Source organism: Bathycoccus prasinos (genome assembly GCF_002220235.1).
Source record: "Bathycoccus prasinos genomic : Chromosome_1".
Taxonomy (NCBI): Eukaryota; Viridiplantae; Chlorophyta; class Mamiellophyceae; order Mamiellales; family Bathycoccaceae; genus Bathycoccus; species Bathycoccus prasinos.
In genome coordinates this window covers 200034-223903 of record NC_024008.1, presented here as the reverse complement: position 1 = coordinate 223903, position 23870 = coordinate 200034, and the positions used below count along the sequence as shown (strand labels likewise).

Here is a 23870-nt window from a genome sequence, read left to right as displayed (position 1 = left end):
TCGCGATGTTGTTACATTTGTTAAATTCTACAAGAAGCCTGCGACTTTCTTCTTCTTTTTCTTCTTCTCCTCCTTCGCACTCTTGTCGCGTTTCTTCCCTTTTTTCTTCTCCTCCACGAACGCATTCTTTGACGGTGGTGCCGCTGTGACTGGAAGGGGTGGTTGAGATATCACTGGTAGCGCACGAGTAGGATGGCTTTTCTTCTTCTTCGTCGACGGAGGGATATCCTCCTCTCCCAGAGACAGAGGAGGCATGCGAAGAGTCCGCTTCTTCATCTTCTGCGATGTACCATCGCGCGGACGACGATTTTCTAAATCATCAATCAATAATTCAAGTCGCTTCCTCTCCTCGTCGTCCTCGTCTTCATCTTCGTCATCGATGACTAAAGTCGTTCCCCAACCGTTTTCGCGCAAATTTCGCAAGCGTTTCAGGACGTCGGCGGAATCGATAGACTGGTATCGTTCCATCTCAATGGACTTGATTTCGTGCACACCTTGTCGTAAAAAGCTCTCATCTTCTGCAATTTCCTTCGAGCGTCGATCGAGCGCTTCCCAGTACTCATCTCGTTCGTCTTTCTTCGATTGGATGTGTTTCGGATAGTCCGCAGAATCGCCTTCCTCGCCAACGAGGGAGATGAAATTATAGGACATTGGCGCACTAATCGTTTTTTGCTTCGAATCTGTAACCATGTATTTCGTATGACTTTTCGCTTCACCTGCTCTGATGAGTTCAGTAAACGGTCTCGATTCTATTTTATGCTTCTCCCATAGATGTGTTTTCATCGTTTCGGTTCGATTCATAGCAGCGCACGAAAACTTACACTGTTTACCGTCGGCGCACAAAACAGGACAAACGTACATGTTTCCACCAAAAATCATCTCGTGTTTACCAGTTGCCGGGTTGAGTCGAAACATGTGACCTCGCCCCTTTCCGCGTCTCACCTCGTTCCAACCGTCGTCCTCGAACATTTGCATCCTACCGTGCTTTCGTACTTCCCTCAAGTCTTCGTCAACTTTGATTTTTTTTGCCAAATTGAACGCTTCGGCGGCTTTGCGAATCATTCGAGCACCCCGCGCGTCAAACGCATCCTCGTCTTCGGTTTCCGCGTTATTCTCTTCCTCTAGCTTCCATGCCAAGTCAACGGCGACGTACTTTGACGATCCGTTGTAGATATGCGGAAGCAATTCTACGTCGTCGTCCAGTTGTCTCGAAATATCAAAAGGCTCCCGTCGCCTACATTTCCCGTAGGAGTGCGCATCAAAACTTCCGCGCATTTCCCTCCGCATATGGCCGAACGATAATGGTAAAGTCGAGCTTGCGTCGCGAGTGACGAATGGCGCATCTTTCACGATGGTTTCCTTGTCTTCGAAGTTTTGCACGTACACGGTGCCAGTCGCTTCTTCCGACCACGCAAAAAACGGCAAGAGGTCTGCCTTCTCTCTCGCTTCGCCTGGGTAAAATTGAAATCCCCCCCACGGCGCATCCGCGGGTCGCGGGACGAGTCGAACGCCAGCGGACAACGCAGACATCGTAAACGATTTTGATTGAGTGTTATTCACACCTCTCGTCTCAAACGCCATCGCGTCTCCTGTTGCATTAGCCACCGCGAGAATCGTCACATAAGAATCGTCAACGTTGATATTCGTATCAAACGCTCTTCGGAAGTCGTTTCGGACTTCAACCGAAGAAGGCGAAGAAGACATGCCGTGTTTCCAGGAGAACACCGGGTCCACGGGAGAGTATTTTCGAATATCGTACAACTTGACCGAAGTACGAGTTCCGATGGCGAAAAGAAACGTGCCTGTGAGCACGTTTGAAGCGCATTGGATGCGTTCGTCCCGACTCCAGGAAGTCGTACTTCTTTTTGTAGTAGATGTTTCTCCAATAGCGCGGGTGTTCACAACTTCCGGTCGTCGTTCATCGATGACTTGAATGCGATTCGGGTTGCAATGCAGCATCGTCCGCGGGTGTTGGGCTTCGTAACATCCGTACCATTGCCTCACAACCGCGCTACCGGCGCTGGAGGCATTCTCGACCCCCATCGAGACCGTATCCCATTTCACCCATCCGCTCTCTCCAGGCCTGTACGTTTGCACCGTCCCAACTTCCGTCGCGACTCTCAAACAACAATCCGAAAACTCCCCGCACGCGCTCTGATTCGTAAATCTCATGTCCGTTGGCAACGCGTCGTTATCATTCATTACCGGTGTAGAAAATTCGCACCGAAACGTCCCGCTCTTATTTGTTTTCGACACGGACACGCCGCAAAAGTCTCTCGACGCGACCATTTTCATCTCCCCTCTCCCTTCCTCCTCTTCGATGCCTTGCACATCGAACGTTCTCTGATATTCGTTCCTCCTCTCTATTACCTCTCTGACCCCTTCGTAACACCTCACCGCCCTTCCTTTCGCGTCCCGCGTGACCACCGTCCCGTCTCTAAAAATCTTCAAACAGTTCGCCGCTTCGTCTCTCCTCGTTCGCGCTCGTCGCTGCTCTTCCTCTTTTTCCACCAATGCGATCGCATTCAAACATTGAAACGGAACTCCGCAGATCGCGTGCCGATACAAATTCACCTCTCGATCCCTCTCGGCCGTTACTTTATTAACTCTGTTCGTCGTCTCTTTCACGACGCTTACGTTTTGCGCTCGAATCAACCTTTTCGCTCTCGCTCGCTCGATGTCCACCAACTCACTCTCCGGGCATCGCGCCACCGACGCAACAATCGGTCGACCGTCTGTTTCGATGCGCTTAAAACCACCACCCTCATCACGAGAGGACGATACAGACGATAAAAGCGGACGCTTTGCTCTCGGGAAAATCGATTCTTCTTCCTCCTCCTCCTCTCGAAACGGTGCTCTCTCGAACGGGTAGAACACCCCTCCGGTGTACCCGAACGCGATTTCCCGAAATTCTTCTTCCTCTTCCTCCTCCCCATCTCCCAGAGGAGCTTTTGAAGGCATGCGTGATGCTCTCGTTTGTTGTGCGTGGTCTCTCTCTGAAACGTCTCGATATCTTTCTCTCGCGCGCTGCGTTTCGTGTTGTTTTACGTAAAGCGAAAGCGCGTGAGAAAAGTGCGCGCAAAGGTACGGAGATGCTTCACTTCTTTTCCACGCTTCACGCGTCACAGAAACGCTTTCGCATAAACGCGCGAGAAGAACGAAGAGAGAGGATTCAAAAGACGAGGAGGAAAGGATGAAGAAACAACACGCCTCCTCCTCCTCTCAATCCTCGCAAAAAGTGTGTTTGTGCTTCCACGGCTTCTCGCAAAACGGCCTCGTTTTCCGCCAAAGAACCGGTTCCATTCGGACGAAGACGTTGAAACGCGAGTACGAGTTTGTTTTTCTCGACGCGCCGCATCGCGTGGATGGCGTTTTCGATGTGGACGACGTGAACGACGAAAAGAATATCGAGAAAAGAGAGAACGAAGAAACGATGCGATCGTGGTGGTTAGCCGGGGAAAACGTGTCCTCCGGAGCGACGAAAGCGAAAGATGGGAGCTGGATACGTCCGGCAAAGAGCACAAAAATCGTTCGCTTGGAGGAAACTGTCGCGTTGATTGAAAACGCGCTTAAAGAGCACGAAGGACGCGTGCGCGCTCTGGTTGGATTTTCGCAAGGCGCGACGTTGATTGGAATACTGAAGCGAGTGAAACCGGAATTGTTTGAGAACGTGAGAAGGGTGGTCAGCGTCGCCGGGTTTGATCCTTTAGACGCGCGGTTTTACGAGAAAGACGGCTTTGACGAGAATTTGAGCGTCATCGACGTCCCGTCGATGCACGTGCACGGGAAGAACGACGCTCTGGTCACTCGAGACCGATCTGATCGCTTAAGAGATAAATTCTACAACAAGGAGAAATCAGTCGTGTTCGAACACGAGGGCGGACACGGCGTGCCAACCTCGAGAGAGTTTCGCGAGGCGTTTGAGAAGTTCCTCTTGATACCGGACGGAGAAGGAAAAGACGAGTAGTACAACCAAGTTTGATAGCCGCGGTGACAGCAACAGCAACACCAACATAGTAATAGTAGTAGTAGTAGTAGTAATAATAGTGAGAATATAGACCGCACGCGCGCGAAATAAGTCGTTGAATCGTAAGGCTTCCCGTCGCGTGAAAATCGAATACTAATATCGTTTTCCTCACAACTCAAACAAAGTCGGCGGATAACACAAAACACACAACACATCGTCGAATAATATGTCTTTCGTACTCCGCGCGTCCTCCTCGTCCTTAGCGTCTCCATCGATGAGACAAAGCACTTTAAGAAATAGCACCGAGGCCACGAAAAGTATCATCAGAAGCACTTCTTCTTCTTCTTCTTCGTATTCCGCGCGTCGCACTCGTCGTCATCATCATCAAAATCATCGCGCGTTTTTAGTCGTGAGAGCAACCTCCGGGGAGGACGACGAAGGCGCAGAGGGAGGAGGAGAAGGAACAGATTCAGAAGTCATCGAGGCGGAGTTTACCGGCGAAGAAGAAGGAGCACGAAAAGAAGAAACGACGAGTACTAGTAAACAAGAACAAGAACAAACTCCGGGGGATTTACTTCGCTCGCAAAAAGAAGCCAAAGCGGACGAAGGGATAAACATTTTTGCCGGCGCGAGCGAGGAAGTTGGTTTAATCGAATGGCCGACGGCAGGGAAAGCAGCGCAAACCACCGGGGTGGTGATTGTAGGAATCGTGTTCTCCGCGGTGTTTTTGCTGGTCGTGAACGAGGTTTTGAGCACGCTGAGCGAGAAGATTTTTAACTAATAACAAACAGACGTCGTCGGCGCGAGAGGATAAAACACGAAAGACATCACGAAAGAGTTGTTCTGTAATATATTATTAATACGTTACGCATACGAACGAATCTTCTTTCTTTTACAAGAATGTATATGTATGAATAATTACGCGCCATCGACGAATTTCGCGCACGCGGAGTAAATCTTCTGCATAAACGCGGCTTCTTGATCCAATCCTGCGGCTTTGGCCGTGTTGATGTTCGTCATGAGAAGCGCCATCAAGTTCATATCCAACTCGTCGTTATCAACCATTTCCAAAATCATCGCTTTTTTATCCTTCGCGGTTAACAGTTTCATCATTCGTTCTTTTGGTTGTAACATAGCTTTGGTGGTTTGATCGACGAAACCGACAAAGTTTGAGGTGACCGTGCTCAACGCGTCGATTTTCCCTTTCATGTCTTCGCTCACCGAAGCGTCTTCCATTTGACTCTTCAAATACGCGAAGAACTCTTCGTTTAATTTCGGTCTATTTCGTACGATTTCAAATTCCATCTCGTTAAACTCAGTCTCGAAAAAGTACGTCACCAACTCCGCCGGCGACGTCGGTTCCGGTCTCGCCTCTCTCGCCTCCTCCAATTCCTTCCGTTTCTTCTTCCACTCCTCTTTCAACTTTTCCTTCTCCGCCTCCAACGCCTGCGCGTCTCGCTTCGCCAAATGTCTATCGATGAGCATATCGTTCTCATCCGAAACATCACCAAGAACCCCGTCCGGATCGTAATTAATCTCTAACGCGTCTGGATTGCTCGATTTAATCGGTTTCTGCCCTGCGCTCATCAAGTTCCCTTGCGCGTCGATTAAACCTTTCTGTTGCAGTTGTTGCGCCCCGGCGCCTTCAAAGGAGATTTGTTGTCCACCCAAACGCTGTTGCAAGATGGCTAAATCTTGCGCGGAAACTTCGCCTTGCGATTGTCCAGCCATGCCGCCTCCGACGCCTCCGGAAAATGCCCCCGAGCCGTCCTTGCCGAACTTTTGTTCGAAAGAAGATCCCGCTTTGACGACAAAACGTGCGTTGGACTTTCTGGGAGACGACACGTGTCCTTTCCCCCGCAAAAAAGACGCCGCCATTGCATTTTTGTGACGCGTTTTGCTTTCTTGTTTTTGTAACACAGCAGAAACGAAGCAGCAGCAGCGAGATGACGACGACGATGCAAACATCGTTCTCGTTCGCAGTCGTATCTCAAAGAGAAGAAAAGATCAGGTGAGACGTGGTACAAAAGGAGGCACACGTTTGAGGAATTATTTTATCCAAAAACGAAGGAAGTCTGGCAGCCCTTTTTGAAGGCATTTTGATGGACAGAAAGAAGCACAAGAAAGTGTTCACAATAGAAGACACAAATATTCAACTTTATATATCGTCGGGAGAGGAGAGAGATGAATACGAATACAATACTAATACACTACTACTACTACTCATACGAACGAGAGAAACAGCAACGTTGTTTTCCTCAACGTTCAATAAAGGTGGCGCTTGTTTGCTCTCTGAAACCTGCGCTCGACACTTACCGCCAATCCGCGGATCTGTACAGAAGGACGCCTTGACCGTTACATCTGCCGCAGGCGAGTTTTCCATTCGCCGAGCACACCGAGCACCGCTCGAGAGTATTCGCCTCTGTTTTGTCTTTCTTTTCTCCTTTTTTCTTTTTCATTTTGGTGGTCGTCTCGTCTTCTCGTCCTTCTCGCGTCCAACCGAACGGAAGCCGAAACGTGAAGAGGGTGTTCTTCGCGGGGACGAATCCAACCTTATCGCACTTTGCGACGCCTCCCGAGGTGCAGTTATAACACGGCACTTTCCCGAGGCCGAGACATTGGTCGCATCTTTTTTTGGTCACGTCGCCTTGACGCAAAGGTTTCGGTTTCGGTTTCGCCCGTTTTGGGCGTCTTTTGTTGTTCTCGTCGTTGAACGCCCCGTTCGCTCGAACGATGGTTGTCTTTGTCGTCAGCATCTTCTGCGCGCTCACTTCTGACGCATTTTTCTCGCAGGAGTCGTCTCGTCGCAAAACGCTCATCAAATCTCTTCATTCATCGACGCACACAACAAACAAACGCACAAAAAGAGAGAGAGAGAGGTAAAAGAGAACGTGAAAAAGGGCGAGAAGAACATCATGTGCACGGTGGATAAGGTACGACGGACAAAACCGCGTTTATTGTTGTGTTTTTGTCGTTGTTTTCTTCTGCGCGCGCGAGAGAGAGATCTCATCTCTCGCAACAGTGCAATCAAATCTTTTGAAATTTACGAGAGTTTTTGCGCGTTTAGTACTGACGGATGATGTTTTCTCTCTCTCTCTTTCTCTTTGTCTTTGCCACATCCTCGTTTTCATCGCAATTAACAGTTACTGATCAAAGGCATCCGCGCGTTCGCCCCGGACCACGACCACGTGATAACCTTCCCGAAACCGTTAACGCTCATCGTCGGTTCGAACGGTGCAGGGAAAACCACCATAATCGAGTGCTTAAAAATGGGCAGCACGGGAGAGTTGCCGCCGAGCGCGCGATCGGGGCAGGCGTTTATACACGATCCAAAAGTCGCAGACGCCACGGAAGTGAAGGCACAGATAAAATTGAGGTTTCAGAATAGCATAGGGAAACCGTTTGTGGTGATACGGAGTTTTCAGTTGGTGCAGAAATCGGGCGGGAAGTTGGAGAAGAAAGATTTGGACCAGATTATTCAGATGGTGGACGAGAACACCGGGGAGAAAGTCTCGCTGACGAAAAAGTGCGCGGATATAAACGCGGAGGTGCCTATATTAATGGGGGTGAGTAAAGCAATACTGGAGAACGTGGTGTTCGTGCACCAAGAAGAATCGAATTGGCCGTTAGGGGAAGGCGCCGTGTTGAAGAAGAAGTTCGACGACATCTTTTCGGCGACAAAGTATACGAAAGCGTTGGAACACATACGGAAGCTCAGAGTGGAACAAGTTGGGGAGATTAAAGATGCGAGAGGGAAGTGCGAGACGTTAAGGGTGAGGAAAGATCACGCGGTAAAGTTAACGGCCACGAGAGACGATAACGAACAGAAAGCGCGAGCGTTGGAGGCGCAAATCGCGAGCGTGGACGAAAACATCGAGAAGGCGATGAAATCGGTCGAGGATATGACGGGCGCGTTAGCTGGAGCGAGACGATTGGCGGAGGAGAAGTTATCGGTGGAGAGTAAGTTATCTGCGGTAAAAGCGGAAAACGAGAGAAAAGTAGAAAGAGTTGACAACGTGTACACGGAATCCTTGGAGGAGTTGGAAGGATTGCGCGAACAGTTCACGGCGAAGTTTGCCACCATGAAGGAAGAGTTAGCGCAGTTACACTCGGAGGTGAAGGACTTGCACATGCAATCGGACGCCTTGAAAGATAAAAAAGATTCAGAGTTTCAAAAAGTGGGCAGGTTACAAGCAGAAGCCGAGCAACACGTGAAGCGATTGGAGAAGCGCGTGGAACACGCGAAAGAAGTGGCGAGAGAGAACGCCGAGATTGGCCAGGCGATTTGTAACGCCATTTTGAACATGAGCGACGACGGAGAAGACGAGGAGGACGACGACGAGGAGGACGACGAGATGGTTGACGCGACGCAAAACGAAAGCGCGAGAAACAACACGCAACGACCGTCCAAGTCTGAAAGAGAAAGTACGATGAAACTCTTTCGAAAAGCGTTGGGCGAGCGTTTGCAAGTATTACAAGACGCGGCGAAAAACGCGCGAGAAAAAAGGCAAAACGCGCACGCCGAAGCGACGAGTGCCATCGTTAACGTGGACATGAAAAAGAAACGAGGCGAAGAGAAGATTCGCGACAAGCAAAAGCTCAGAGAAGAGTTACGCGCGAACATTGATGCGATAACGAAAGATTTGACGCAATCGGCAACCGTCGTCGCCATCGACGAGTACAAGAAAAATGAACAAGAAGCGAAAGAGATTTTCAATAAACGGTCCAAAGAAGTCGAATTGGCCGGTGACGGGAAAGCAGAAATGACGGAAATAGAGAACGAGATAGAGTCCATCGATAAACAACTCCAAGCGTTGAGAAGCGAACAAGAAGAAGCGGCCAGAGCGGGCGAAACGCAAGTGAAGATTCGTTTGAAACGCGACGAAATCGCCGCGAAGCAGGAAGCTTTGACTTCCATTTTAAATTCGAGGAAAGATCGTCTCGAGGCGGCGTTTCGAGGCGCGCAAGGTGTTCCGGAACCGCTGCTGTTATCAGAGGAGGTTAAAAGAATTGAAAAAGAACGACGCGAAGCGGCCACACTGGCCGAACGCGAATTGGCCTCCTCCAAGACGATGAGAGAATCGAGACGCCGAGAAGTCGATGCCGCGGAAACAACTTTGAATAGCTGGAAAGACGACGCGAGAGTGTGCGAAGAGCAAGCATCGGATGCACCAACCGTCGTTCTCCTGGGCGATAAAGGTTTATTAGGCGTAGAAGACGCCATGCACAAGGTCAACGAGGACATCAAAGAAGCGCAAAAGACGATGGAGTACATGAGAGCAGGTAACGTCTTGCTCACGGATTACCTTCAAAAAGCGGTTGCCAACACCGCGTGTCCAATGTGCACTCGCGGTTTCCCAAATATTAAAGAGATGTCTGCCTTTGAAAAAAGGTTGCGGACCATAATAGACGCGGCGCCTGATCAGTTAGAGATCAACGAGAAAAAGATAACCGAATGCGAGGCGAAACGCGAAAAATTATTAGGATTGACGTCCATCGCCGCGCGGTATAAAGAATTAAAAGAGAAACGCATCCCGGCCGCAGAAGACGAGTATAAGAAAGCGCAGGATACTCTCGACGAAGCGTGCAACACTGAGCTAAGATTTCAACGCGCGCTCGAGGAGGCGAAGAAGGCGAGAGATACCGTTGTCGCGGTTGTCGAAGACGCGGCGACGATTTCTCGCCACGCGCAAGAACTGAACACCTTGGAAACGCAATTGAGAATGATGCCGGGAGGTATGACGTCCGGTAGAGAGGCTGAAATTCGATCCATAACCGCAATTGCTGGAGATTTAGACGTCGAACAAGCGAACCGCGAAAACAAAGAGAATCAATTGAAAGTACTTCGACGGAAGAAGGAAAGAACGGACAACGAACTTGCGCAGTTGGATAGGAATTGGCGAGATGCGAAAGACGCTTTGGCGGACGCGGAACGAAACCAACTGAAAACAATCTCGCTCAGAGAGGAGAAGAAAAAGTTGGAAAGAGATCAAGACCAAGCGACGAGAGACATAGAAACACTCGAACGAGAGTTACCGCCGTTAGAAGACGAAAAGAAGAAACTCGAACGCGAACGCGAAGAACGCGTCAAAATTGAAAAAGATAATGAAGACGCCGTGGACGATAAAACGCGTACGTTGCAAAAATCCATCGATTTCTTCGATTCCTTGAACGACCCGATTCAAAAGTACATCGAATCCAACGCGAGACAAACCTTGAGAGAGATTCAAAAGTCTTTCGAGTCTGCGGATGTGAAAATCGACGCGACTTTGAAAAAACTCGCGACGAAGCAAAAAGAGTACAAATCGAAGGAGAAGAGTGTGAACAAACAAAGCGAAATTCAGAGAACGTTGGAAGATAACATCGCGTTGCAACGCGGTAAAAAAGAAGAAAAAGAACTCGAGATGCGAATAAAAGAGTTGCAAGAAACCGCATCGAAATTTGGAAACGTGAAAGATTTAGGAGAGGAATTGAAACGCCGCGAGAAAGTGCACAACCAATTGGAAGTGACGAAAGCGGAGGCTGCGGGCCAAGTCAAAACGCACCGCGAAATGGCTCGAAGCAGCGAGAAAGAACTCAACTCGGCAGAATACAAAAACATCGACTCTCGCTTATCGAAGGAAACCATTCGCTTCCAAACGTTGGAAATGGTCAACAGCGATTTAAATCGATATTATACCGCGCTCGATAAAGCGTTGATGGCGTTTCACTCGTCCAAAATGGGCGACATCAACAAAGTCGTCAAAGAGCTTTGGCAAAGAACCTACCGAGGTCAGGATATAGATTACATCCAAATTCGCTCAGACGCCGAGAAGCAAGAAGGAAAAACTGGGGGTAAGAGTTCCTACAACTACCGCGTCGTCATGATTTGCAACGGAGCCGAGTTGGACATGCGCGGTCGATGCTCAGCCGGACAAAAAGTCTTGGCGTGCCTCATCATCCGCTTGGCGTTGGCGGAAACCTTCTGTCTTAACTGCGGCATCTTAGCCTTGGACGAACCGACGACAAACTTGGATACCCCGAACGCGGAAAGTTTAGCGCGCTCGCTAATTGATATCATGCACTCGCGCAGAGAACAGGAAAACTTCCAGCTCATCGTCATTACCCACGACGTGGAGTTTGCGCACATGCTCGGTCAACGCCAACAAGCCGATTACTACTGGCGGGTGACGAAAGACGAAAACCAACACAGCTGCGTAGAAAGAGAAGATATTTACGAGTAACGATGAAGGACACTTGTGTACAGTAAAGTAGAAGTAAAAGGGAGATCGAGAGAGACACTAATAGCAACAATAGTTGAATACGCAAATAAAGATACACACGCGAGCAAAAAATGAATAAACACAACAAGACGTCCCCTAAAGTACTTTCTTTAGATTCCTAAACTAAACTTCTAAATTATTTACAACAATAACAACAACATGTGCAACGGTACCATATGTACTACTAGTACTGCTCTATTTTACATTACCACGCACATGTCGCAGCTTCGGGAAAAGAACCCTTTCTTCTTCGGGACAATCAAAATATCTCTTCCGTCTTTCGTTTTCTTATACTTCAACTGTAACAAGTCGTTGTATTTCGCCTGCGTTACGTAGACGTCAAACCTGGTCAACGCGTGACTCAGCATATCGTTCCACCACCTCTCGTGTTCTTCTAAATACATCGATCGCATTAACTCCGCTTTACTTTCCTCCCTACTTACCGGCACGCTCACCCTCGGATCGTTCTCGATCCTCGTCAGCGCTCTCGCCAACGTCGTCTCGTCCTCAAACACGCTCTCCACCGGCGGCGTCTCCCCGGTCGGATCTAACTTCGACCGCGCGTTTTGCTTCGCTTCGAATGTCTTCAACTCCTCTCTCTTCACGAACTGAGGAACCCCACCTCGCCAATAAAACACCTTTTTACACACCTTATTCCTCTCGCGACAATGCCTTTGCGTTTTCGTCCTCTCCGTGAGTACTTTAAACACATCTTTCCCTTTAATCCGTTTCGTATCCACGATGACGACGTGAAACGGGTCGTTAAAATCTGGTTTATGCCATATCTGTTTATATATCGGGTACATGTCTGGTTGTTTATTCGCCTCGTAATTCGTCCTTCGTAACGCGTGCGCCTTCGCCTGCCTGTACCCCACTTGCACCGCCTCGTCGCAAATCTCCAACACGTCCGCCAGAGTGATTCTCGGTTGCGTCGTGCACTCGCTCATATTTTCGCCTTCAAAAAACTCCAGCTGTCGAACGACTTCTTGCAGCGATAACGCCATCACCATCAAATCCGCCAGAGTTTGAAACAGAGGTTCGTTTCCAATCATCTCGTCTTTTTCCTTTTCAAAGTCGCCGTTGTTCGTTTCGTCACGGTGTTGGAGATTCCGGATTTCCGCGTCCGAGCAAAAGGACAAGTGCCAGAACGGTGGGTCTTTTTTTATCACCACTTCTTCTTCCGTTTTTGTTTCCGAAACGATGCTTTCCTCCTCTTCCTCTTCTTCTTCTTCGTTCTCGCCTCCTCCTCCTTGGTCCTCCTCCTCCTCGTCCGCGTTTGCCTCCTCCATCATGTGTTTCTCTCTGTTGTGTTCGTTTTTCCGAATTTTTTTCCAACTCTTGAGTAAAAACACTGACGACTAAAACTCAGCAAAAAAAAGGTAACAACAACACGTTATTATTATTATATCATAACTCTGTATAAAACATAATGTCCTCGGACTCTAAGGCGATTTTCGAGGCGATACAATACGCGCGAGGCGAGAAAGGGATGCCTGAGAAAGGTGACCCGATGTATTGGGACGACGCCATTGGACGGGTACGTTTTAGAAGTGTGAAAATAATAATCGATTGCCCCTCCAATTGGATGAGTTGGAGGATATTTTTAGTACATTTATGGGCGCTTTTTGTTGCCGCTTCTCGATGAGACGTTTGCTTGTTTGTTTGTTCGTTTGTTCGACGATTCAGACGACGAAAAGAGCGACGCGCGTTTTAACTCTCTCATTCTCTCGTCGCGGCTGTTTTCATCGCGTTTTTCTGGCTGCGGGTCGTTGTTTGTTTTTTAACTAACCTTCTGCCTCTTTCTCTCTCTCATATATAATAAAACATATGATTCTACGAAAACAATAGTGCATACTGAACGAACTCGCGGAATTCCCGGGCGTCTCGATATCGAACGCGTCCTCCAACTCTCAAGATGCCACGATTACGGTCGTTGAACCGCAAATGATCGAATCTCGTCGGAAGCGAGATTTTGCGGCGCGCTTGTCCATGTTCCCGAAAGAGAAGAAACCGAAAGTGAGAATGGTCGGGAACGAAAACGGAGAGTTAACGGAGGCGTCTTTGAAGATTGACGAGAAGTGTCGAGATGATTATTTCGAGACGGTGAAACGAGTCGCGGATAAGGTCATGGCGTATCATAAGAAGGGGAAAATGCCGAGTGAAAAAGATATGATGGAATTTGCCCACGCGGTGGCGAACCATCAAGTTTGGCACGTCGTCTGTTTGGAACGAAAGCTGGATCGAGCGTGTCAAAAAGGAGGGGAGAACTATAAAAAAATTCGAGAGACGGCGTCGCAAACGATCGACAACGCGATTGAATTTCTCGAAAAAGTCGGCAATGAGAACAAAGCCCACCCTGAGACGCACATGGGTCTGTATCGACACGCGGCGAGATTGTTGAGGCAAGTGGCAACCATTCAGGAGCGATACAAATTCTCGCAGAGCGAATGGAAGAAGATTTCGAAACCGATGAACGATCCCGACGATGGAGGGCCCATGGGAGGCGAAGGTGGTGTAGTTGGCGCCGCGTGTAACAACGTCGCTAACTTATACTATTGGAAAAACTTAAATCCGCCGACGAAGGAAGGCGAGGCGATGTACGGCGGCGACGGCGCAAACTTCGCAGTGGCGAGATTTTGGTTAGAAAAAGGCGCGAAAGCCGGAGACTTAAACGCGAGGAAATCCCTAGGCGGGATTAAAATGCGCGCGCAAATGGCTGGACTTGGTATCTCCGTCGTCGATAAAGGTATGGACGAGAAAACAGGTTTACCGATTGGATATAACAGCGGAAAAGTCGACGAGGATAGCGTCGAGTACAGCGAATCCGCCGTGAATACCACGAGCGCCTTGGAGGAGTTCATCGCGAACAGAATGAAGAAAAAGGTGAAGAGGCGAAAGACGGAGCCGAAAGATCGAGACCCGAACACGGGTGCTAAAGGAGAATTCGTTTCCAAAAGATGCATCGTGGACGGTTTAGTCTCCAAACCGCACTTGAACGGCGAAGAGTGCGTCCCGTCCAAATGGAGCGAAGAGAAGAAGCGCTACGGCGTGTACGATTTCAACTCTGGCGGTTTGTGGATTAAACCCGTGAACATTATTCCCAAATCCGAATACTACACGTACGTGACCGACGACGATAAAAGCGACGACGATTCCGACCACTCCGGCGAAGAAGACTCAGAAGACGAGGCGGCGATGGCCGAGAAGCTCAGAAAAGCCAACTTGACCTCCGGCGGAAAGAACGCTCGAGACATGCAAAGTTTGAAATACTTTTCCACGTAATATATAATCATCTCCTCGATCCGTGTTGTTGTTATTCACGATGCTATTGCCGTGTACAAATTCATAGTAGTATTCGCTCCGTTCTTTCTCTTTTCTTCGTATGATGTTCTTTTTCGCGCGTTCATCCGTTCGTTCGTCGTGCGGCTCAAGTATTTGAGTTTGGGAAACATTTAGAGAAGAAGAGCTCAAAACTCCCCCACACCTCTTCCTCATTTCTTTTTCTCTCCCAAAACCTTCTTAGCACAGTACGCAAAGTAACACCAGTGAAAGGAGGAGAACACGAGGACACGAGCTTTTACGCAAAACTCATCACACATAGGAAGAAAGAATGTCGTCGTTACCTCCGATTGATAAATCCAAACCTGACTTGCACCACGGGAATCAAAACGAATTGCAAGCGGTCGGTTTACAGAAATTCCACGACTTTTTCAAATCGAAAGCGACGTCGATCCCGTTCGACTCGTCTTCAATGGAAATGCCCGGCAAGATTGGTAAATCTGTGGACATTCGCGTCGGGCCGAACTTTGATTTATACCCGCTTTTGGATGCGGCGTTGCCGCTGGAAAAACCGAAATTAGGGAAATTTGATCTCGAGATTTGGCAGAAAGCGTTGGATTTCGGGAAGCAAAAATACGACACGTTTGAACTGTCCGAGAAAGAGAAAGGGGTGGTGGCTTTAGTCATACGGCAGAAAAGGCAAGCAGAGTTACAGGCGAAACAACAGGCGGAGTTACAGGCAAAACAACAACTGGTAGGGTTGACCGCTGCTCCGGCGGCGGCCGCGACCGCGGCGCAGCAACAACCGTCGAAACAACTCACCAAAGAAGAGGAAGAGGCGGAGAAGAAACGATTAAAACGAGAGAAGAAAGCGAGAAAAGCGGAGAAGAGAGAACGGAAAAGAGTGAAACGGGAGAATCCAAACATGGAAGGCGGCGGTGGAGGGGAAAACACGAAAACCGGGGACACGACGACTTCGATGGGGACGAAGACCACCGCCGGTCCTACCGCTGGGACGTATTCAACCGGAGGTACGAAGTCTTAGAAAAAATCGAACATAGATGATGCGGTAGCAACGCACAAAAGATCACGTATTATCAATCTCTCTCAGTCTTCTTCTGTGTGTGTATATGTAGTAAGTGTAGTAATAGTACAAACAACGAAAAGGTTGTTCACATATAGTGTTGTTTCTCTCTCTTTTTCTCTCGTTCACGTCACACGTCTCTCGGACGCTTCTCTCACTGTCTTCTCTTGGGGTTCCCGCTGCCGCAAATAGGAATGTGCGGACGCGCCGTCGCGACGGTCAAACTCGCCGTCGTGGCAGACGACGACGACGACTTCTTCCTCTTCAAACTCAACTTCTCCTTTAGTTTCCCCATCATTCCTCTCAATCCTCCTTTCGTCTCTTCCCCGCTCTCTTGCGGGGAAGTCGCCTCCTTGAGTTGTTCGCTCACTTTTTCGCTCACTTTCGACGCGGTTTCGTCCACTTTATCTTTCACCACGTCCGCTGCTTTCTTCACCGACGTGGAAACCGCGTCGGGAGTGGTCGTTGATTTTGCCATTTTATTCAACTGTAAAAGTCCTGCTTCGCGCGTGCAACGGTGCGTGATGTGAGCGCGTACAATCTCTGATCAAAATGTCTGCATGTGTGTCTCTTTTAGATACAAAAAAGAGTCTTGGCAGCCGTTTCGCAAAAAAAAAAAATCGTCGCCTCAAAACTTTATCTCCTGTTTCCCTCTCTGTCTTTGGGAGAAAAGCAATGTCCTCGGCTCCCGGTCTTGCGCTTCTTTCTCTTCCTCTTCCTTTTACGACGACGACGACGACGACGAGTTCTGGGTGGTGTGGCAGTTCTCGCAGAAGGAGTCGCGGGAACAACATCGAGAGTGCGAGTAGGAGTAGAAGGAGTAGCTTTTGTAGAAACATTCCACTCAAATTGGAACGAGCGTCTGCTGGTTTTTGTGGATTGAATAATAAGCACCATCGCGCGGCGGCGAGCGGAAGGGGTGGTGCTCTCGGTGGTAGTGGTGGTAGTCGTGGTGGTACGTCCTTTTGTTGGAGCGGACGAAAGACGATGTTCCCTAATAGGAGAAGGGACAATCTCGACGAGAATAAATCGAATTGGACGTCTTGGGAGCTCTTCGGGAACGGCGAGAAGCACAATACCGCGAGACGATTGAACGACGCAAAAGCGATGTCGTCCACGGACGAGGAGATTTCCAACTACCTCCCCGGGTTCAAAGATTGCCCGAGGAATTTGAAAGTTGCGTACCAAGGCGAACCGGGCGCGTATTCAGAAGCAGCGGCGTTGACTGCGTACCCGGACGCCGAGCCGTTCCCGTGCGGAGTGTTTGAAGAAGCGTACGAGGCGACCGAGTCGCAAAAGTCCGACCGCTCGGTTTTACCGTTCGAAAACTCTTTAGGTGGGAGCATTCATAAGAACTACGACTTGATTCTCACGCACGATTTACACGTCGTCGGGGAGGTGAATTTTAAAGTCAATCATTGTTTGATGGCGTTGCCCGGGACGAAGAAGGAAAATTTGACGAGGGCGATGTCGCATCCGCAAGCGTTGGCGCAATGCGACGATTATTTAACGCGATTAGGCGTCATCAAGGAGTCCGCGGAGGACACCGCCGGGTCGGCGAAGAAAATTCAAGAGGAAAATTTGGAAAACGTCGCCGCGGTTGCCTCGGAACGCGCGGCGACGTTATACGGCATGGAAATTTTAGATTCAAAAATCCAGGACGATTCGAGCAACGTGACCCGTTTCCTCGCCTTGGCTCGAGAACCGTTACCTCCGAAAGAAGGCGTTCCATACAAAACCTCCATCGTGTTCGCCAACAAAGACGGCCCGGGGTCTCTCTTCAAAGCCTTAGCCTGCTTCGCCTTGCGCGACATCAACTTGACGAAAATCGAATCCAGACCTCTTAAAACCGCGCCGTTGGCGGAAGGTTTGCAAGACTCCATGCAGTTCCAGTATTTATTTTACGTCGACTTCGAGGCGAGCATGGCCGAGGAACGCGCGAAAAATGCGCTCAGGAATTTGCAAGAGCAAACGAGTTTTTTGCGAGTCCTCGGGAGTTATCCCAAAGACGTCAGTAAGTTTTAATACCATCGATCTCTTCTGCGTTTCGTCTTGCACTTCTTCACAAATTTTCGCATCATCGTCTCGAGGAGCACAAAACGTTTTGAACACCAACAACCATTACGTCCTTTATTCGCACACGACTAGTACCACCACCATTAAAAGCAGCAGCAGCAGTCGCAGTGGTGCGCTTTAACGGTGCAAAGACCACGCGTTTTGCGTCTAAATCGTCCTCCTTCTCATCGCGGGAAAAACATAAACTTATCATCAAAATGTCCGCCTCGAACCAAACGGAGACTCCAGACGTGGATTGCAATCAGTATTTAGAGGACTTGCGAAGCGAGAAATCCTTAGCGTGGGTCGCCGAGCAAAACGAACGGACACTCCAAGAACTGTTTCCTTCTTCCTCTTCTCCCATCGAGAACGAGCCGTTACACGCGGAGTTGTTGGAAGTATTCGACGATAAAAATCGCATCCCAACGGTCTCAGTTCGAGGGGATTTCTTGTACAACTTTTGGCAAGACGAGGACCACGTGAAAGGGATTTGGAGGAGGACCACGTGGGAAGAGTACAAAAAGAAAGATCCAGAATGGGAGACGGTGTTAGATATCGATGCGTTGGCGGAAAAAGAAGGGAAATCGTGGGTGTATAAAGGGGCGAGGTTTCTGTGTTACGGTCCCGGGGAGTATCGGCGAGCGGATAGGTGTTTGATTTCCTTGAGCGAGGGCGGGACGGACGCGTGCGAGGTGCGAGAGTTTGACGCGATGGAGAAGAAATGGGTGACAGAGAACCCTTTTTATATTCCGAATTCGAAACACACCGTCTGTTGGGTTGATAGAGACACCTTGTGGGTCGGTTACGATTACGGCGAAGGGACGATGAGCCCCAGCGGCTATCCGTTGACGACGAGAAAATGGTCGAGAGGTACGAAATTGGAAGACGCGACGGAGATTTTTAGAGGCGAACCAACCGATGTGTCCGCAGGTGGTTCGTTTTATTACGATAAGGATGAAAAATACGCCATGTTTTATCGCATGGCTACGTTCAACGATATCGAGTATTATTATTGGTTCGAGGGCGATAAGGATTTGACAAAAGTCAAATGGATCGCTTCAAGTTGTCGCATCCAGACATTTAAGAAGAAAGTGCTGATAATGCCGAAAGAAGTTTGGTCGTTTGGCGGGAAAGTGTATAAAGCTGGGAGTTTACTCTCGTGCGATTTCGAAACGTTCGTGAAAGAGGGCCATTTGGACGCGGTGTTTCTCGGCGCTGGCGCACGTACTGTTGGCGAGGAACCGAAGTGCGACATTCAAATATTATACGAACCGGCAAACGATCGGTGCGCGTACGAAGGAGCGACAGACTCGAGAGATTATTTGTACGTTTCTAGTTTAGAGAACTTACAATCGAAGATTACCGTCTATCGATTCGACGACGCGACGAATGCGTTCATCTTGGAAGGCGCGCACGAGGCGGAAAATTGTCAAACGTTCTCCGTCGGCGGCGCCGAACCAAACTCGACCAATGCTTTGTTTGCGTCTTCGAGTGGATTCTTAAACCCGTCGACGTATTTGTATAACGAAGTAGGTGGATTAAAAGGCATAAAAAACGCGCAATCGTTGAAGTCGAGCAGTTCGTGGTTCGATTCCGAGGGCATGTCAGTAACTTTAAACGAAGCGACGTCCAAAGACGGCACGAAAGTGCCGTATTTCTTAGTCCGAGCAAAAGGTAACGACGAAAACAGCGGACCGAAACCCACCGTTTTGAACGGGTACGGTGGATTTAGGATTAACAGTTTGCCGTCGTATTCCGGGAGCACGGGTAAAGCGTTTCTAAACCATGGCATGAATTTTGCGTTGGCGTGCATTCGAGGCGGAGGCGAGTTCGGCCCGGAGTGGAGCGACTGCGCCAAGAAAGAAAACAGGTGGAAATCCTTCGAAGATTTCAACGCGGTCGCGGAAGATTTAGTCAAGGTTGGCGCGACGACGCCAAAACAACTAGGATGTATCGGCGGATCGAACGGCGGTTTATTAACCGGCGCCATGGCGACGCACTTCCCCGAATCCTTTGGCGCAATCGTTAGTCAGTGCCCGTTGCTTGATATGGAGCGATACGTCTACTTAACCAGCGGTTCGAGTTGGATCAACGAATATGGCGACCCGAGAATTGAAAACATGAAACCGAAAATACTTGCTTGGTCGCCGTACCATCAAATCTCTGAACGCTCGGTGGCGAATATGCCGCCGACGCTGTTTACGTGCAGCACCGCGGACGATCGAGTCCACCCGTCGCACGCGAGGCGATTCGTGGAAAAGGCACACAAAGTTGCCAAAGACGAAGCGAAAGCTAAAGAAACCATCTTGTACCATGAAATGACCGAGGGTGGGCACGCCGGTGCCGCGGATAATAAAAATCGAGCAAAAATCAAAACGATTGAATATACCTTCTTACGAACAAAGCTTTGTAACGCGCAGCCATAGCATCGTAAATGGATAGTAAAGCATGTAGTAGCGCATAATATACAACAACAACAATAAACACGATTTACTATTACGCGGGCACCTTGAGCGTCTCCGCCAACGCCGAAGCGTCTAAACCGGCACCGACCGCGGCGGCTCGAAACGCCGCCGCGTGCGTCGGCCCGACGTTTTCCTTTTCGACCAGTTCTTTCAATCTCGCCATGACGCGTTCTCGTCGTCGCTCGTCCAACTCGACGTCTTCGATGGTTGAAATTCCCCAAACGGCATACGCTAACGCTTGCGCGTCGAGATTGTTTGATTCCCCGTCGAACAAACGCACCATCAGCTTTTCGCAATCTTCCGGCGACGGTTCGAAACAGATTCTGCCGCACGCCCACAACGCGCCCGCGCAACCAGCTTTAGAGACTCTTCTTCTTCGGTTTTCGTCTTTGTTCTCGGTCGTCTTCTCAATTGCCGCGCGATCGGCACAAGCAGAAATCAACGTTTGGAACGCATCCGATTCGCCGTGCACCGGGGACCCGACAACGCCGACCGCCCAGGCGGCATGGGTCAAAGCGACCCCATCTAAGGAATCGGATTCCTTCGCGATGCGTTCGAGCAAGTTTTCCAAATACGTTTCCGGCAATTTCGCGTTCAACGTCGCCGAAGACCAGCATATGTTCGCGCACTGGTACGCGGAAAACGTTTCCATCACCGCTTCGCTTTGACGCAAAAGCGAGGTGATCACCGCTCGATCGCCGCCGTAACTTTTCGAACTACCTTCGTCCACGCTTTCGTCTTCGCTATAATCGACGGATTCTTTTAAAGCGCCTACGCCGCCACTAAACAGTCGAGCCCATTTCGCGTAAGCCCATAGCGCGTTCGCGACATCTGGCGCTCGAAACTCTTCCTCAATCTCACACGCTCTTCGCTGCGCCGAGGCGAGCAATCTCGATCTCGGCTCAAATCCTAAAGCCGCCAAGGCCCACAAAATCGTCGACAAACACTTCGCGTCGGCGTACTTCATTTGCAACGCGGATCGTTTGGAAATGGCAGAGAGCAACGATTTCACTCTCGTCGGGTCGTCGGGGAATAACCTGGCTAAAGCCCACGAGACGTTGGAAAGACCCAGCGGAGACATTTCCGGAATTTTCGTTTCGCACATTTCCAGTAAAGCTTGGAATCTTGGATCGACTAGGAGTTCTTTTTTCGTGGATACGGGTCTGTACCCTCCTTCTTCGTCGCTGTTGTTCCCTTCCTCTTCGTCTTCTTCTTTTCGTTCTGACGCCGTCGTCGTTGCGCCGCTTACTCCTAAAGTGTTCACTACCGTCGTCGATTTCACCGTTCGCGATTTCGCGGCTCGTTTCTTGCTATTATTATTATTGCTCCCAAAGTTCGGTTGCGTGATCACCCTCGCCAATCGGTGCAAAGCAGTGCTCGCGTTGACTTTATTAAACACGTCGTATTGCTCTTCCACTCGATTTAAAATAAATCCTGCGTCGGTGGCATCCATCAAATCCCCTTGCAAATCCTTCGCCCGATCCAACAGTCTCACGCTCAACGCCGCGCGCATCCTATACTCGCTCGGTAACGCCAACTTCGCGTACGACCACTTCCGTCTTTCCAAACCTAACTTATCCAGTTTATTCGCGTGCGTCTCCACGCAGTCCAACAAAACAGAAAATCTCGCATCCGCCAACACGAATTTTGCTTCTTTCCTCCGTAACCTCCCTGCTCTGGTCGTCAAGGACACCGCTATTCTGTGTAACGCTTGCACGCTGTTATTCGGGCTGAACTGCTCGGATTTCTCTTCGACAACTTCTAATATCGACTTCGCGTCGTCCAATCTCGACAGTTGACTCGTTATGTCCGATTGGTTCATCTTCGTTAACATCTTGTTGTTGTTGTTCGGCTTTTGGTTTTCTTTTTCAGACGCTCGATGCTGTCTTCTCGACGTTGGGGCTTCCATCAAAACGTTGTCGTTCTCCTCCTCTTCGGTCTCTTCAGCAAACATCTCCTCGTCCTCGTCCTCGTCCTCGTCGTTCGTCGTTCGTCGTTCTTCTCGCTGCGAAGAAGAAAAGCTTTTTCCGACGATCGTTGCACTCGAACCACCCCCTCGCGGTCTTCTCCTCGAGTGAGTATTCTTCGCTCCTCTGATCGCGTTTAAACCATTCACCGTTGCATGTGTCTCGTTCAAAGTTGTCCTCTTCTTTTGAAAGTAGTTTTTTCCTCGCGTCGTCGTCGGATGATGATGACGATGATTGGACGAAGCACACGAAGCCGCCGCCGTCAAATTCTTCCCTCTTCCATGAGTACTCTTCGTAGTAGTGGTATTCTTTTGATGCGAAACCCATCCTCGTTCTCCTCGGTGAGAAGAAAACGAAGAAGAGAGGATGTTCATCGAAGAACCTCCGCTCAACGAGAGCGAACAACGAGAGGAAGTAAAAGTCGTCGCAAAACTCATCTCGTCGTGTGCTACGAATGCGCTTCTCCTTCTTCTTTTGATGCATTAACGACTGTTACTTAAACCCTAATTGAATTAAAACCCTAAATTTTGGAATTTTTTCTTTTCCTCGTTCTCTCGCACAAACAACTCTTCTCTCAAACATCTCTCACTTATAATAAAACTAAGGTTGGTGTCGTTGTTATTGCTGTTGTTGTTATCATCGCGCAAAACCAGAACGAGGAGAAGAAGAAGGAGGAGAAGACGAGGAAAAGAATTCGTGCGAGACAGAGAGAGAGCTCTGTTATATACACAGAGAGAGAGCGTGGAAAAGGAGTTTTAAAGCGAGGTATAATACATTCAAATGGAGCAGCGACAATTGGGAGACGCATCCGTCCAACAAAAAACGAACGTGTCTTCTTTGTTTGAAACGACGACGACGACCACCACTCGCGACGCAAAGAAAGACAACGAAAAAGAAGACCAAGAAAATGAATTAGACGAGAACAAACTCCCGCCGTCGCACACTGCGGAAGATATTTTAGGCGCCGAAGGCATCTCGGAAACCGATTTGTATCGCTTTTTGGAGGATTTAGACGAGATGGCACCGACGATTCCGGATCAGTACACGAATTCGGTGTTAAAAACAGTCGGCGTCGGGGAACCGGACGTAAGAGTGACACGATTAATCTCCTTAGCCGCGCAAAAGTTCATGCAACAAATCGCGGACGACTGTTTTAAAGTGCAAGCGAACAAATTAGCCGCGCTGCCGAAAGATGAAAAGCTGAGGAAGATAAACCAACGCGTCGTGTTGACGACGGAGACGTTGGGAGAGGTGTTGAGCGAATACGGGGTGAGCATGAAGAAACCGAGTTTGTTCGTCGGGAGCGGGGAAGACGAGGAAATGGAAGACGAGGAGGTGGAGATACACGAAGGCGAGGGTGGTGGTGGAGACGGGAACGAGTAAAAGAGAGAGTAAATAAGGAGCGAGAAAAACGCGTCTTTCACATGTAATACTACTATCACTTGATTTTATACATGTAGAACTTTTAACTCTGCCACGGTACGTTATTACACACACCGGCTAAAACTACGTTCACAGTATTTGATGTACACGCGCGCTTTCGCGCGGGGTGGGTGGAAAACAAATCCATCTCTCTTTCGCTCGAATCATCATCATCCTCCTCCTCCTCCTCTTCAAATCATCATCTTTTCCCTTGCTGAAAGTTCACCGCGAAAAGTGGAATGCTCACCCCAACCCCGACGACGGCGGCAACCGCCATCCCGTACACTAACTTTGGCGAAGAAATGTCCCTGATTGCGTACATTTCTTTCGCGTGGATGTATTCTGTTTCAAAGAGAGAAAGAGAGGAAG

General features: G+C 49.3%; 14 protein-coding genes across 14 annotated transcripts; 8 read left to right on the top strand and 6 right to left on the bottom strand.

Moving 5' to 3' along the window:
- Positions 1–27: 27 nt before the first annotated feature.
- Positions 28–2961, bottom strand: Bathy01g01210 (unknown protein; the record flags this gene model as incomplete). The annotated part of the gene is made up of 1 exon (XM_007515672.1): positions 28–2961. One exon carries the CDS (start codon positions 2959–2961, stop codon positions 28–30), a length of 2934 nt encoding a protein of 977 aa, XP_007515734.1.
- Positions 2962–3193: 232 nt separating this feature from the next.
- Bathy01g01200 (predicted protein) lies at positions 3194–3967 on the top strand (the record flags this gene model as incomplete). Its single annotated transcript, XM_007515382.1, has 1 exon — positions 3194–3967. The coding sequence occupies one exon, from the start codon at positions 3194–3196 to the stop codon at positions 3965–3967; it is 774 nt and encodes a 257-aa protein (XP_007515444.1).
- Positions 3968–4193: 226 nt separating this feature from the next.
- Positions 4194–4748, top strand: Bathy01g01190 (predicted protein; the record flags this gene model as incomplete). The annotated part of the gene is made up of 1 exon (XM_007515746.1): positions 4194–4748. One exon carries the CDS (start codon positions 4194–4196, stop codon positions 4746–4748), a length of 555 nt encoding a protein of 184 aa, XP_007515808.1.
- Positions 4749–4885: 137 nt separating this feature from the next.
- On the bottom strand, positions 4886–5845 carry Bathy01g01180 (predicted protein; the record flags this gene model as incomplete). The annotated part of the gene is made up of 1 exon (XM_007515262.1): positions 4886–5845. The coding sequence occupies one exon, from the start codon at positions 5843–5845 to the stop codon at positions 4886–4888; it is 960 nt and encodes a 319-aa protein (XP_007515324.1).
- Positions 5846–6279: 434 nt separating this feature from the next.
- Bathy01g01170 (unknown protein) lies at positions 6280–6786 on the bottom strand (the record flags this gene model as incomplete). The annotated part of the gene is made up of 1 exon (XM_007515714.1): positions 6280–6786. The coding sequence occupies one exon, from the start codon at positions 6784–6786 to the stop codon at positions 6280–6282; it is 507 nt and encodes a 168-aa protein (XP_007515776.1).
- Positions 6787–6882: 96 nt separating this feature from the next.
- Bathy01g01160 (DNA repair protein Rad50) lies at positions 6883–11190 on the top strand (the record flags this gene model as incomplete). Its single annotated transcript, XM_007515277.1, has 2 exons — positions 6883–6900; positions 7111–11190. The coding sequence occupies 2 exons, from the start codon at positions 6883–6885 to the stop codon at positions 11188–11190; spliced, it is 4098 nt and encodes a 1365-aa protein (XP_007515339.1).
- A 239-nt stretch (positions 11191–11429) lies between these two features.
- Bathy01g01150 (predicted protein) lies at positions 11430–12518 on the bottom strand (the record flags this gene model as incomplete). The annotated part of the gene is made up of 1 exon (XM_007515749.1): positions 11430–12518. One exon carries the CDS (start codon positions 12516–12518, stop codon positions 11430–11432), a length of 1089 nt encoding a protein of 362 aa, XP_007515811.1.
- A 733-nt stretch (positions 12519–13251) lies between these two features.
- On the top strand, positions 13252–14511 carry Bathy01g01140 (unknown protein; the record flags this gene model as incomplete). The annotated part of the gene is made up of 1 exon (XM_007515321.1): positions 13252–14511. The coding sequence occupies one exon, from the start codon at positions 13252–13254 to the stop codon at positions 14509–14511; it is 1260 nt and encodes a 419-aa protein (XP_007515383.1).
- Positions 14512–14839: 328 nt separating this feature from the next.
- Bathy01g01130 (unknown protein) lies at positions 14840–15553 on the top strand (the record flags this gene model as incomplete). Its single annotated transcript, XM_007515081.1, has 1 exon — positions 14840–15553. The coding sequence occupies one exon, from the start codon at positions 14840–14842 to the stop codon at positions 15551–15553; it is 714 nt and encodes a 237-aa protein (XP_007515143.1).
- A 193-nt stretch (positions 15554–15746) lies between these two features.
- Positions 15747–16070, bottom strand: Bathy01g01120 (unknown protein; the record flags this gene model as incomplete). The annotated part of the gene is made up of 1 exon (XM_007515706.1): positions 15747–16070. The coding sequence occupies one exon, from the start codon at positions 16068–16070 to the stop codon at positions 15747–15749; it is 324 nt and encodes a 107-aa protein (XP_007515768.1).
- Positions 16071–16144: 74 nt separating this feature from the next.
- On the top strand, positions 16145–17617 carry Bathy01g01110 (predicted protein; the record flags this gene model as incomplete). The annotated part of the gene is made up of 1 exon (XM_007515636.1): positions 16145–17617. One exon carries the CDS (start codon positions 16145–16147, stop codon positions 17615–17617), a length of 1473 nt encoding a protein of 490 aa, XP_007515698.1.
- A 248-nt stretch (positions 17618–17865) lies between these two features.
- Bathy01g01100 (prolyl oligopeptidase) lies at positions 17866–20073 on the top strand (the record flags this gene model as incomplete). The annotated part of the gene is made up of 1 exon (XM_007515354.1): positions 17866–20073. One exon carries the CDS (start codon positions 17866–17868, stop codon positions 20071–20073), a length of 2208 nt encoding a protein of 735 aa, XP_007515416.1.
- Positions 20074–20143: 70 nt separating this feature from the next.
- Bathy01g01090 (predicted protein) lies at positions 20144–22516 on the bottom strand (the record flags this gene model as incomplete). The annotated part of the gene is made up of 1 exon (XM_007515603.1): positions 20144–22516. One exon carries the CDS (start codon positions 22514–22516, stop codon positions 20144–20146), a length of 2373 nt encoding a protein of 790 aa, XP_007515665.1.
- Positions 22517–22859: 343 nt separating this feature from the next.
- Bathy01g01080 (Transcription initiation factor TFIID subunit 10) lies at positions 22860–23462 on the top strand (the record flags this gene model as incomplete). Its single annotated transcript, XM_007515760.1, has 1 exon — positions 22860–23462. The coding sequence occupies one exon, from the start codon at positions 22860–22862 to the stop codon at positions 23460–23462; it is 603 nt and encodes a 200-aa protein (XP_007515822.1).
- Positions 23463–23870: the final 408 nt, after the last annotated feature.